This window comes from Salmo trutta, chromosome 27, assembly GCF_901001165.1.
Source record: "Salmo trutta chromosome 27, fSalTru1.1, whole genome shotgun sequence".
NCBI lineage: Eukaryota > Metazoa > Chordata > Actinopteri > Salmoniformes > Salmonidae > Salmo > Salmo trutta.
This window is the reverse complement of record NC_042983.1, coordinates 737,111-750,262: the sequence shown is the minus strand read 5'-3', so window position 1 is coordinate 750,262 and position 13,152 is coordinate 737,111. Positions and strand designations below refer to the sequence as shown.

General features: G+C 43.0%; 1 protein-coding gene across 2 annotated transcripts in view; it reads left to right on the top strand.

Moving 5' to 3' along the window:
• Positions 1-10,302: 10,302 nt before the first annotated feature.
• The window catches only part of ascc2 (activating signal cointegrator 1 complex subunit 2), a 20,123-nt gene continuing 17,273 nt past the window's right edge, over positions 10,303-13,152 (top strand). For both annotated transcript variants that reach the window (XM_029716208.1, XM_029716207.1), the window contains exons 1-8: positions 10,303-10,422; positions 10,886-11,006; positions 11,337-11,495; positions 11,612-11,785; positions 12,083-12,212; positions 12,323-12,390; positions 12,600-12,713; positions 12,962-13,074. In XM_029716208.1, the coding sequence (XP_029572068.1) occupies positions 10,920-11,006; positions 11,337-11,495; positions 11,612-11,785; positions 12,083-12,212; positions 12,323-12,390; positions 12,600-12,713; positions 12,962-13,074 (845 nt within the window). In that variant the 5' untranslated portion in view covers positions 10,303-10,422; positions 10,886-10,919. The remainder of the gene's footprint in view (positions 10,423-10,885; positions 11,007-11,336; positions 11,496-11,611; positions 11,786-12,082; positions 12,213-12,322; positions 12,391-12,599; positions 12,714-12,961; positions 13,075-13,152) is intronic.

Below are 13,152 nucleotides of genomic sequence, written 5' to 3'. Positions count from 1 at the left end.
TCTTCCAATGTCATTGAAGAGTACACCACATCAGTCACTGGCTTTATCAATAAGTGCATCGAGGACGTCGTCCCCAGAGTGACTGTACGTACATACCCCAACCGGAAGCCATGGACTACAGGCAACATTCGCACTGAGCTAAAGGATAGAGCTGCCGCTTTCAAAGTGCGGTACTCTAACCCAGAAGCTTACAAGAAATCCTGCTATGCCCTGCGACGAACCATCAAACAGGCAAAGCGTCAATACAGGGCTAAGATTGAATCATACTACACCGGCTCCGTTGGTCTTCTTATGTGGCAGGGCTTGCAAACTATTACAGAATACAAAGGGAAGCACAGCCGCGAGCTGCCCAGTGACACGAGCCTACCAGACGAGCTAAATCACTTCTATGCTCGCTTCGAGGCAAGCAACACTGAGGCATGCATGAGAGCATCAACTGTTCCGGACGAATGTGTGATCACGCTCTCCGTAGCCGACGTGAGTAAGACCTTTAAACAGGTCAACATACACAAGGTTGCGCGGCCAGACGGATTACCAGGACGTGTGCTCTGGGCATGTGCTGACCAACTGACAGGTGTCTTCACTGACATTTTCAACATGTCCCTGATTGAGTCTGTAATACCAACATGTTTCAAGCAGACCACCATAGTCCCTGTGCCCAAGAACACAAAGCCAACCTGCCTAAATGACTGCAGACACGTAGCACTCATGTCCGTAGCCATGAAGTGCTTTGAAAGGTTGGTAATGGCTCACATCAACAATATTATCTAAGAAACCCTAGACATTTTGACATTTTTTTTTTTTTGACATTTTAGTCATTTTAGCAGACGCTCTTATCCAGAGCGACTTACAGTAGTGAATGCATACATTTCATACAATTTCATACATTCCAATTTGCATACCGCCACAACAGATCCACAGATGACGCAATCTCTATTGCACTCCACACTGCCCTTTCCCACCTGGACAAAAGGAACAGTTATGTGAGAATGCTATTCATTGACTACAGCTCAGCGTTCAACACCATAGTACCCACAAAGCTCATCACTAAGCTAAGGATCCTGGGACTAAACACCTCCCTCTGCAACTGAATCCTGGACTTCCTGATGGGCCGCCCCCAGGTGGTGAGGGTAGGTAACAACACATCTGCCACAATGATCCTCAACACTGGAGCTCCCCAGGGGTGTGTGCTCAGTCCCCTCCTGTACTCCCTATTTACCCATGACTGCATGGCAAGGCACGACTCCAACACCATCATTAAGTTTGCAGACGACACAACAGTGGTAGGCCTGATCACCGACAACGACGAGACAGCCTATAGGGAGGAGGTCAGAGACCTGGACGGGTGGTGCCAGAATAACAAACTATCCCTAAATGTAACTAAGACTAAGGAGATGATTGTGGACTACAGGAAAAGGAGGACCGAGCACGCCCCCATTCTCATCGACTGGGCTGTAGTGGAACAGGTTAAGAGCTTCAAATTCCTTGGTGTCCACATCAACAACAAACTAGAATGATCCAAACACACCAAGACAGTCGTGAAGAGGGCACAACAAAGCCTATTCCCCCCCAGGAAACTAAAAAGATTTGGCATGGGTCCTGAGATCCTCAAAAGGTTCTACAGCTACAACATCGAGAGCATCCTGACTGGTTGCATCACTGCCTGGTATGGCAATTGCTCGGCCTCTGACCGCAAGGACCTACAGAGGGTAGTGCGTACGGCCCAGTACATCACTGGGGCTAAGCTGCCTGCCATCCAGGACCTCTACACCAGGCGGTGTCAGAGGAAGGCCCTAAAAGTTGTCAAAGATCCCAGCCACCCCAGTCATAGACTGTTCTCTCTACTACCATGGCAAGTGGTACCGGAGTGCCAAGTCTAGGACAAAAAGGCTTCTCAACACTTTTTACCCCCAAGCCAAAAAGACTCCTGAACAGGTAATCCAATGGCTACCTGGACTATTTGCATTGTGTGCCCCCCCAACCCCTATTTTTACGCTGCTGCTACTCTCTGTTTATCATATATGCATAGTCACTTTAACTATACATTCATGTACATACTACCTCAATTGGGCTGACCAGCCAGTGCTCCCGCACATTGGCTAACTGGGCTATCTGCATTGTGTCCCACCCACCACCAGCCAACCCCTCTTTTATGCTACTGCTACTCTCTGTTCATCATATATGCATAGTCACTTTAACCATATCTACATGTAGAATCTACCTCAATCAGCCTGACTAACCGGTGTCTGTATGTAGCCTCGCTACTTTTATAGCCTCGCTACTGTATATAGACTGTCTTTTTACTCTTGTTTTATTTCTTTACCTACCTATTGTTCACCTAATACCTTTTTTGCACTATTGGTTACAGCCTGTAAGTAAGCATTTCACTGTAAGGTCTACACCTGTTGTATTCAGCGCACGTGACAAATAAACATTGATTTGATTTGAAATAGAGGATTCATTTTGCTAGCGTTCTATAAGAGCTCCTCCTTGTCCTGCCACCAATTTACATACATCGCCCTCATGCGGCAATGTTTGTAAACACAGAAAGGGGTCTATAAGAAGTCATTCTAAAATCCCCTACAGAAAAATGAATGGTGTAAAAATGGTTGCGCGGTAGGTTTTATGGGTTGTGGCATACAGCAGGTCAGCCACCAGGGGGAGATTCGTCGAGGCCTGGTAACAGATGGAGTATACATCACGAGGCGGTGGCTCCATCTGCTGGACGTGCCAGGTCTTGACGGGCTCTCCGGACAGGACTAATTGGGGCTGATTCGGAGCTGATGAGTAATCAAGGGCAGATTGCTCACCAGCTGTGCGAGGCCCATAAAGCTGCGAGAAGGGCAGCACACAGGGAGAGGACCAGGGGAATTGAGGTGACTTCCATGTGGTTGGCTAGGGTTAGCTGAGCTGATACAGGAAGACCCGGAGCCCAGAGAGGTTCTCATGGGGAAACCTTTTCTTTTTGATTTATTATTTAATAAACACCCTTGAAACGGAGCTAATCATACTCTGTCCGTGTCTGATCTATGTAAATGTCTTGACCAAACCCGCTGGTCTGCCCCAGGGTATTATGACTCATACTGTGGTACTCAATGGAGAGAGATGCTATGCTACATATTCATGACATGAATATGCATAGCTATCTCGAGATAACTCCGATATAAGTGTTTTTTCTCAAAGTTGCCGGGATGTCACGTGTCGTACTTATAACAGTACACTTGTAAAAATGTGTTCTTAATAACTGACTTGCCTTGTTAAATAAAGGTCAACTAAAATAAATGTAGCAAATAATAAGATGACTTCCCACAGTCAAAGTCCTGCAATAAGAGCTGCAATAAGAGAGAAGTTCACATACACTAAGTTGACTGTGCCTTTAAACAGCTTGGAAAATTCCAGAAAAGAATGTCATGGCTTTAGGGTCTTCTGATAGGCTAATTGACATAATTTGAGTCAATTGGAGGTGTACCTGTGGATGTATTTCAAGGCCTACCTTCAAACTCAGTGCATCTTTGCTTGACATCATGGGAAAATCTAAAGAAATCAGCAGACCTCAGAAATAATATTGTAGACCTCCACAAGTCTGGTTCATCCTTGGGAGCAATTTCCAAACGCCTGAAGGTACCACGTTCGTCTGTACAAACAATAGTACGCAAGAATAAACACCATGGGACCATGCAGCCATCATACCGCTCAGGAAGGAGATGCGTTCAGTCTCCTAGAGATGAACGTACTTTGGTGCGAAAAGTGCAAATCAATCCCAGAACAACAGCAAAGGACCTTGTGAAGATGCTGGATGAAACAGACACAAAAGTATCTATTTCCACAGTAAAACGAGTCCTATATCAACATGACCTGAAAGGCCGCTCAGCAAGAAAGAAGCCACTGCTCCAAAACCGGCATAAAAAAGCTAGACTACGGTTTGCAAATGCACAAGGGGACAAAGATTGTACTTTTTGGAGCAATGTCCTCTGGTCTGATGAAACAAAAATAGAACTGTTTAGCCATAATGACCATCGTTATATTTGGAAGAAAAAGGGGGAGGCTTGCAAGCCGAAGAATACCATCTCAACCTTGAAGCACGGGTGTGGCAGCATCATGTTGTGGGTGTGCTTTGCTGAAGGAGGGACTGGTGCACTTCACAAAATAGATGGCAACATGAGGAAGAGAAATGATGTGGATATATTGAAGCAACATCTCAAGACATCAGTCAGGAAGTTTAAGTTTGGTCGCAAATGGGTCTTCCAAATGAACAATGACCCCAAGCATACTTCCAAAGTTGTGGCAAAATGGCTTAAGGACAACAAAGTCAAGGTATTGGAGTGGCCATCACAAAGCCCATAGAAAATTTGTGGACAGAACTGAAAAAGCGTGTGCGAGCAAGGAGGCCTATAAATCTGACTCAGTTACACCAGCTCTGTCAGGAGGAATGGGCCAAAATTCACCCAACTTATTGTGGGAAGCTTGTGGAAGGCTACCCAAAACGTTTCACCCAAGTTAAACAATTTAAAGGCAATGCTACCAAATACTAATTGAGTGTATGTAAACTTCTGACGCACTGGGAATGTGATGCTGAAATAAAATCTGAAATAAATAATTCTCTCTACTATTATTCTGACATTTCACATTCTTAGAATAAAGTGGTGATCCTAACTGACCTAAAACTGAATTTTTACAAGGATTAAATGTCAGGAATTGTGAAAAACTGAGTTAAAATATATTTTATAAGGTGTATGTCAACTTCCGACTTCAACTGTATATATATATTTTAGGTGGGGGACTGACCTAGTCCTACAACTCTCACAAAATTCCTCCGCTGCTCTGTCGTCCGCTGAATACATCAGTCTCACTGCCATCATTGAAGTTGTTTGTGGTGATGAGGGGCGTTTCAGAATATATATTCTCCCAAAGCCCACTTTTATTTGATGGATAATGTTTTGTTCTCTAAGTTGGGTTATGTGAATCCACCTTTCCAAGCAATAAGTATGTATGTTTCTCTCTCTCTCCCTCTGTTCCCTCCCTCCTCCTTCAGGTGACATTGTCATCTTGTTGAATGCTGGGATGAGTATCCAGCAGGCTCTGTTCTTCACCTTCCTGTCTGCCTGCTGATGCTACCTGGGCATGGATTTTGGCATCCTGGCAGGAAACAGCTTCTCACCTCAATGCACTGACAGGGGGCATGTTCCTCTACATTGCCCTGGCGGACATGGTACGTCCTGGGATGGGATGAACGTGTCTGTGTGTATCCACTGGCTGGGCTCGAGACTAATATTTTCCCCTGGTGGCACTGGTGCCATTAAGTTATTCCGTTGGTGGCACCAGGCCATGATTTGTTACAATTTTTGGGGCGGTGTCACACAATAAAAAAAAAAAAGTAAAGTAATTCACAGTGCAATAGACTACTGAGATGGTATTCCAGAACTAAGTTGTTTCATCATCTTTGTGATATAATTTTTTTTCATGTGCAACCTAATCCAGTGATTCATGCATTGACAATTGACAATTAGGCTATTGTTATATTTTACTGTTAAAATAGCAGTGGTGGAAATAGTACCCAATTGTCATACTTGAGTAAAAGTAAAGATGCCTTGATAGAAAATGACTCAAGTAAAAGAGAAAGTCAACCAGTAAAATACTACTTGAGTAAAAGTCTGAAAGTGTTTGGTTTTAAATATGCTTAAGTATCATAAGTAAATGTAATTGCTAACATATACTTAAGTATCTAAAGTTAAAGTATGAATTTGCTTTATTTTGTGTTGCCTGCGTCTTTATGTGCACTAATATCATAGGCTAATTTATTTGGAGTTAATTCACCACCTGAGTAAGTGGAAACTCAAAACACATTAGCTATATCGCCAATTCTAAATATAGTTAGAGCTGGGCGATTATATAGAATTAATTTGATTAATTAAAATGTATGTTTTCGCGCAATATTCCAAATGCCTGTATCTTGCGATACAGGCATTTGTTATTTTTCGTTTTTGTGAGTATTTATGTCCGCTTGGTCCCTTGTATTTTTGCTGTCGTCTCCTTCGCTCCTCTGTGCTGTGTGCACCTTCCCATTTACACCAGAGATCTGTATATAATGACGAGATGCACGTCTCTGCCCTAACAATGAGAGTCGTTGTCCCAAAGGCGGGAAGGCAGGTGACAAGCTTAGGTTCAACATAAGACCATAGAAATGCATTGGCCTTAATTTGGAAAGATTTTAGCGAGAGTTTGCATTGTCTCTTCCTCTGCTTTACACTTACACACACCAAGCCCCTCCCCCTGCCTGTCATGCCAACAAAGTTGAGAGATTGGTGGATTGTACCATTCATCCAGTATATAGCCCTGTTTGAGTGTGAGGAACTGACCTGCTTTCTCTCTCTCTCTCTCTCTCTCTCTCTCTCTCTCTCTCTCTCTCTCTCTCTCTCTCAGAGATGAAGGAGGTGAGTCATGAGGAGGAGGAAGTGGGGGGAAGAGCTTCTTCCTGACCTTCGCCATCCAGAACGCCGGCCTCCTAACCGGCTTTGCCATCATGCTGCTGCTCACCACCTACTCTGGAGCAATCACCATGGACTAGCATTAGGACTCACACTACTGGACCCAACCGGTTTAAACCAGATCAAACCGGTTACAACTGGAACTGGACCTGGAGGTGTAGATGCCCTTTGGGGCTGAAAAGGAACGCCTGGTCCTTCCTCCCCAGGCTCCCTTTCTTCCTCTCAGGCCCCGTTTGGCTCTTTATACCCTCTCAGGACATTAGAGACCAGGAGCTTTGGTTCTAGTGTGGCAGGAACGCACCCTATAAGGCTTAAGTTATGAAAACACATTTATATGCTGTTCCCATATGCAGTAGCTACTAGTACACTGGCATGGGTACCGTCTCTCCTTCATCTCTCCTTCATCTCTCCAGCCCCCCGCCCCACGCACAACAATCCTGTTAATCAATCACACTACTGAGAGGCCATTTTGGCTCTAAACACACTGCTATTGTCATGGAGATCATGTCCTTCTCTCATTGGTTTTTGATGTGGAAGATGAGCCTTGACTGGGACCTTTTGAGCACTGAGGGTCCAGGGACAGGGACATAGCATACTTATATTACCCATAAGCCTCTGTATGCACATGCAACAAACTACGGGAGCCTCAGCAGCACAATCAGGTAAAAGCATTGTAGACATCCTTGGACTTTCTCCTCCATACATTTTCTGAGTGCAAACCCTTCTATTCATTCCATACCAAAAAAGTATAAATCAACTTTAACTGAAAACTAAATATTTTCCCAACAAAGGACTGAGGATGTGACTTTCTGAGTACAGTACTTACATTTGACTCATTTAGCAGATGCTCTTATCCAGAGCAATTTACAGTAATGAGTAAATACATTTACTCGTATTGGTCCCCCATGGGAAATTAACACACAACCCTGGCATTGCAAGCGCCATGCTCTACCAACTGAGCCACATGGGACTTGGATGTGTTATTTTTTTTACTTGATGAGGAACCAGACAAAAGCACAAGAAACGTGTGAATTTAACAACCAAATATGTACATACAGACCTATTCATGGTGAAGGGCTTGTTTTTCTTACCAAGTTTGACCTGCATAAAGAATGTCCTGATTTAGTTTTCTGTCCTGACATTGTTCTCTACTAAGATATGTCCGAAATAGCTCCCTATATAGTACACTACTTTTGTGTAAAACCTAAAACTAGTGCACTGGAGGGAATAGGGTGCTATTTTGGACAAAGGTGTGATGGACTATGGTGGCACCAGAATGCTCTTCATGTGTCATTGACTAGATTTTTCCACTACTCTCGAAACTGTATTTATCTAGTCCTCCATTCCTTATCCATACTGTTCTCACATAAAGATGTATTACATTTCATAAGTTGTATTGTTTTATTATTTGTTATGATGAAAATTAAGAATCAAATACTGTATGCAGAACGATAGGTACACTTAAGATGTGGCCTGACTGTTTGTGTCCTTATCCAATACCGAGTGAAGTGAGGCTGTAATTCATGTAGCTAGGCCCAAACCTCATGGTTTAATCTGTAAGACTTTTTTACCTGTCGTGGAAAACGATTGTTAAGCTGTTAGTCAGCTTCTACCATGTCAATGGTTGATTAGATCATTGAGTTATGAAGTACTATATTGTATTGGTGCAGTGTTCAGGACACTGTTGCATGGCTATATAACAGTTTTTATAAGATTATAACAGTTGAAGGGTTATAACCATTATAACAGTTATAGGATTATGACAGTTGCTATAGGGTTATATGAGTTATAACTGTTATTAAAGGGTTATGGTTGGTAGGATTTGTCATCAGGGGACCATCTGGTATTATATGTTAGGTTTATAACTTAAATATGTTGTGACAACAGCAAAACTGTAAGATCAGGATCATAAAGACACAGGACTAAAGTTATTTTGGTTTATAGGCTTTCTCATTCATATATGTTTTAGGGTTGTTTCTTGATTGGTGAGAATTTATTGTGCCATTAGCACAGTGTTTCCCAAACTCTGTCCGCAGGACCCCAAAGGGTGCACGTTTTGTTTTTTGACCTAACACTACACAGTTGTATCAGATTATCAAAGCTTGATGATTCATTTATTATTTCAATCAGCTGTGTAGTGCTAGGGCAAAAACCAAAACGTGCACTCCTTGGGTTCCGAAGACAGTTTTGGGAAATCCTGCATTAGCATATGCAAGTGTATATATAATATGATAAATGACCTCTAGGGGGAGACAAAGCATCTGAAATGTACCAGCGTAGAGCTGTAGAGAGTATTTTGTTTCCCCCTTGCTCAGTTGTTGTATTATAATTGCTATGCAATGACTTCAATGTCAGTCCACAATTATCTTGTTATTATTTAGCATAGAATAGGTCAAAATCCTAAAGATTAGGGGAATAATTGTGCTTTCCCATTTCTGAGTCATTCTATGAACTCGTATGAAATAAGCCATCACATGAAATAGAAGAATGTACAATGTCAACCATAATGTATTGAAACTGTTAGTAGTATGGATGATCACTTAGCCATTATGTTTTGAATTCAAGTTTATGCACACTACACACTTATTTTGTCTAGAAACACAAGCCATATGAAACTAGACAACAATGCAATCTTGGTTTTATTTATTCTTTGTCTTTCATTTTATCGGTATTTTACATGTGACACATGTAAAACACATGTGTTAGTCATCAAAGGACAGATACATCAATACAACACTTCTCAATTCAGAATACATACACAGTCAACACACATTTGCACCTATTGTTTCTACAGCAGTTCTAAAATAAATAAATCAATAAAATACAGGATTTTGCTATCTTAAACACCTAATTGTGTTTTTAGTCTCTAACTGACTTTAGACTTATTGAAGATATTATTTATATATGTTGTAAAGAAGTCAGACTCCTGTGAATAGTGGTGTCAGGGAACGGTTGTACATTTTGGGGAACCTCGTCATCAGCCTTTGCAATGTGTTGTGGAAACGTATTTTTTTTTATAAACAATTACAATTACACCTTGTTATAAGGTGATCATAAGCACTGCATTAATGCTTCACAAATCATTTAGAAGAAAAGTCATAATACATAAGGTGATTGTAACGATGTGCGCTGAGAGTCGGGAAGCAAGTTCAGGGAGTGAGTGTTTTAATAAATTAATGAAACCTAATACAAAACAAGAAACGGAAACAAAGACGCCTGGGGAAAGAACCAAAGGGAGTGACATATATACATTAGGGCAGGTAAACAAGGACGTGATGGAGTCCAGGTGAGTGATGACGTGCAGGTGTGTGTAAGGGTGGTAACAGGTGTGCACCATAACGAGCAGCCTTGTGACCAAGAGGCCGGAGAGGGAGCACACGTGACAGTGATATAAATCTGATCAAATCTAATGTATTTATAAAGCCTTTTTTACATCAGCAAATGTCACAAAGTGCTTATACAGAAACCCAGACTAAAACTCCAAACAGCAAGCAATGCAGATGTAGATGCACAGTGGCTAGGAAAAACTCCCTAGAAAGGCTGGAACCTAGGAAGAAACCTAGAGAAGAACCAGACTCTGAGGGGTGGCCAGTCCTCTTCTGGCTGTGCTGAGTGGATGCTTTGACAAATGTTGCACAACTCATCGTTCATCATTTGCCTCCTTTATTATGCATGACATTCGCATATGAAATATTTCTGAAGAATCCACGAAGGCCTCATAAATGGCTAACTTGGCTATCAAGCACAAAGATTCTTCTTCTCTGCTGTCTGTCCCAGGATGTATATCATTTGCGTCACCCAAACGGACATTGAGCTGCGCGTGCGCAATGTGCGACGTAAAAGTGCTTGGGCACTTCCGGCTCGCCTCATGCGCAAAACAGAACAGTGGCTAGGCTCGTAATGGCTTGAAAGAGCCAAACATTATATAAAATAAGAGGTGAGTTTATCGTTGTGGTAATTGGCAATTACAAATGATGATAAAATAGCTAACATGATTCGATTAGCTTAACTAAAGCGTTGTGGTTAAGCTTCCTTGCCAACTGTTGTGTGGCTCAGTTGTCTGATTGGCAAGCTGAGAAACTCATGCTAGGTAACTGTCTGCAATTAGCTGGCTAGTTATGTCTTTCTTTGCCAGTGCCACGTAGATTTGTTGTAGCCACTTCCTTAATTATTAATGCACATTCTGTCCGCGGCAAACTACACACCGGCGTGCCTAGTTTGGTAACATTACTTACTCATACTTAACGGTTGTACCTAGCTTAGTTGGCTTAATCGATTTTGAACTAACCCAGCTGTTACCTAAACTGGGAATCGTCTTAATTAATTAGCAGGTAGGTTAGCTAACTAGTTGGATGTGTGTCCTATCCATTGCATACAGTAAGTTATCTCTCTATTTGAAGAATCAACTTGAACTTGAAAGAGTGAAGAGGAACGATGGCGTGTGCAATGATACCTCTTGATGAGCAACAGGTGACAGAGGCTACTGGGCCTCTGGGAAAGGAGCGCACCCTGCCAGCCCTGGTAAGACAGCCAACATTAAAAACCATCTGACACTGCTTCCTCGTGTACATTATGTCCATAGCTGTGGTTGTCACATCACAAACGAACTGCGTTGTGGTATGTTATCTGCATTAGGTAGAGTTTGCTACTGTAAGCTATCATCAAAGTCTGTAAATTCCCTTTGGTTATGTGCCAGTTCATCAGACCTATTTTACTGTCCTAGTTCTCATCATAACCCACTCTAGTATATGTTTCCCTCAACTGTAGAACTTAAGCTATATAATATCAGTGTGTTTGCCTATGTCTGATGTCTCTGAACCATTGCCCACTGTCCTTGTGTTGCCATGGCAGCATCCAGACAGGAAGGAGGAGCGGTGTTTCGTGCCTTATAAGCCCCCTCCCGAGGACAGCTCCCCCGCTCAGGTGGAGGAGTACCTGGAGCATGGCAAGTTCATCACTGAGGACCTGGACTGGCTGCTGGCCCTGCGACATGACAAGTTCTGGTGCCAGGTCAGTCACTGTGGCTGTCATACACCATATGATGTGGAGACGGGAGGTTTTGACCTGACGAAGAAGAACCTAAACCCATTGTGGCCATCATTAACACGCATATCCCCCCCCCCCAGGTGGTGTTTGATGAGTCATTGCAGAAGTGTCTGGATTCCTACCTACGCCACTCCCCTCGGGGATTAGACCCCTCCTCCTTGCCCTCCTCCCCGGCCGTTGCTGACATGCAGCGCTGCATCCACCGAGCCGTCTTTATGACCTTCCTCAGAATGGCCACGCACAAGGAGTCCAAGGTACCGCTGCTTTCTAGGTATTCTGGGGGTCTGTCTGTTTCTGATAATGCAATGATGTAGTGTTGTTGAATGGAGAAACTGTCTTATGCACGTCCAGATACCTGTAATTTAAAAGCAGATAACTTGGCTCACATTTAAAGGTCGTGTTTAGACGGCGTTAGAGAGAAGTTATATTTAACCTCTGTTAGAGGCAAAGAATTTTTGGAACATTAATTATTCTCCGCCCGACTCTTATATTGAGAGGAGAATTGTCTGACTGAACATAACTTTTATCTCCTGTTTTCTCTTCTCTCTCAGGAGAGCTTTATAACTCCGACTGTGTTCGGAGAGATCATTTACAACAACTTCCTGTTCGACATTCCCAAGATCCTGGACCTGTGTGTTCTGTTTGGGAAAGGAAACTCCCAGCTGCTCCATAAGATGATAGGTGAGCTCAGCAATGGGCCCTTTCTCAGGTGTAGCATTTTACCTGCTCAAATGGATCTAGAACAGATTTGTTTCTCAATAAATGACATCAATGTCTTGTTTATCTTCCAGAAAACATCTTCACCCAGCAGCCGTGTTACTATGGAGACCTGGATGAGGCGGTTCTCTCAGTCCTACAGGTAAGAAGCACAACCATTCAATACACTCCATTTCAAAAGGTTTTCTCCCGTTTTGTGCTCTTTGAAAATAATCTAGGTGACGCTGAAATTTTACCTCAATTCAAATTTAGTGTCACGGCTTTTTAAGATGTCTCAGCCTGCAACTTTTAAGGAGTGCACTTTGTAGAAAATAGGGTGCCATTTCAGACTTGCCCTTTGTCTCTCCCCAGGTGTTGGACACTATCCTTGCTAAGTGTGGTCTCCAGTGTGAAGGAGCCACTGCCATCGAGCCTCTGAAGCTCAGCGAACCCGGCCGACCCACCGCCATGACCATGAGTCAACAGGTTATGATAAACATACTGCTGATGCATTTTACACCATGACCGACTAGATAGACCACAGTTATAAAGTAAAGTCCACTGCTTGTCAGAGATTGGTGTCTTTAAAACATGTCAGCTGAAGTTTCAAATCTCTTCAATGAGTCACCGGTTTGTTTTAACTGATTTGTTGTGAAACCTCTTCCATCTCCTCAATGAGTTGACATTCTCCTAGTACAGGAGTGACTGGTTCTGACTGGTTGTGCCTCTTCCAGGACCTAGTGGATTTGGTGCTGTACCTGTGTGACACCTGTACCACCATCCAGGCCTTCCTGGACATCTTCCCTGCTGCCTGCTCTACATTTCACTGTCACAGCTTCCTCAATAGGTAGCGTGCGCGCTCGCACACACACCTTCCACTCAGTTTCCTCAACAGTTTGAATTATTTTATTTGGTAAACATATAC